This window comes from Mesitornis unicolor, unplaced genomic scaffold (assembly GCF_000695765.1).
Source record: "Mesitornis unicolor isolate BGI_N332 unplaced genomic scaffold, ASM69576v1 scaffold30915, whole genome shotgun sequence".
NCBI lineage: Eukaryota > Metazoa > Chordata > Aves > Mesitornithiformes > Mesitornithidae > Mesitornis > Mesitornis unicolor.
The window spans coordinates 11,793-12,432 of record NW_010186667.1 but is presented as its reverse complement, the minus strand read 5'-3'; the positions used below and the strand labels follow the sequence as shown (position 1 = coordinate 12,432).

General features: G+C 65.9%; 1 protein-coding gene across 1 annotated transcript in view; it reads left to right on the top strand.

The window, feature by feature from the left end:
* AMER1 (APC membrane recruitment protein 1) overlaps nucleotides 1-640 on the top strand; it is a 3,244-nt gene that overhangs the window by 2,078 nt on the left and 526 nt on the right. Inside the window, exon 1 of the mRNA XM_010185216.1 lies at nucleotides 1-637. This exon is cut by the window's left edge and continues 2,078 nt beyond it. Coding sequence (XP_010183518.1) covers nucleotides 1-637 — 637 coding nt within the window. The remainder of the gene's footprint in view (nucleotides 638-640) is intronic.

Below are 640 nucleotides of genomic sequence, written 5' to 3'. Positions count from 1 at the left end.
TGGGCGGGGGGTTGGCGCTGAAGCCACCACGGGGCAGCCCCAGGTGGGCAGTGAGCCCGAGCATGCTGTGAGCTTCTCGCAGGCGCTGGTGGAGTTCACCAGCAGCAGGACCCTCTTCTCCAGCCTCTCTGAAAGCCTGGGGAGCTCTGCCTCTGGCTCGTCCTTCACCCAGAACCTTCCCGCCCTCCCCACCATGGTCACCTTCGACGTCGTGGACGTGGAGCAGGAAGGAGAAGGTGAGTGCGAGCAGCACCCCGAGATGAACGCTGGCGAAGACATTGCCGAGGCCTTTGACGACAGCTACGGACAGAAAGAGTCGTTGGCCGAATGTGACGAGCGAATGTCCCTGGGGTACCCCCTGGGCCCCTTCCAGAGCTGCAACTGGGGCGTCACCAGTCTGCCCCGCCACCTGCGCCTGCACGGGCTGAGCCCCTCTATGCCGGCGCCGCTCTCCATCGATCGGAGGAGCCGCTCACTCGACACGGAGAGCCTGGAGTTGGAGCTGACCGACGCGCAGGTCACCAGGAGCAGCGCGCAGCCCTGCCGGCTCTGGTCGAAGTGGGAGGGTGGCATAAAGGACTCGTGCGGAGCGAGGAGGAGCAGGAGCAAGGAGGAAGGCGAGCTCGGGGCTCCCCAGGTT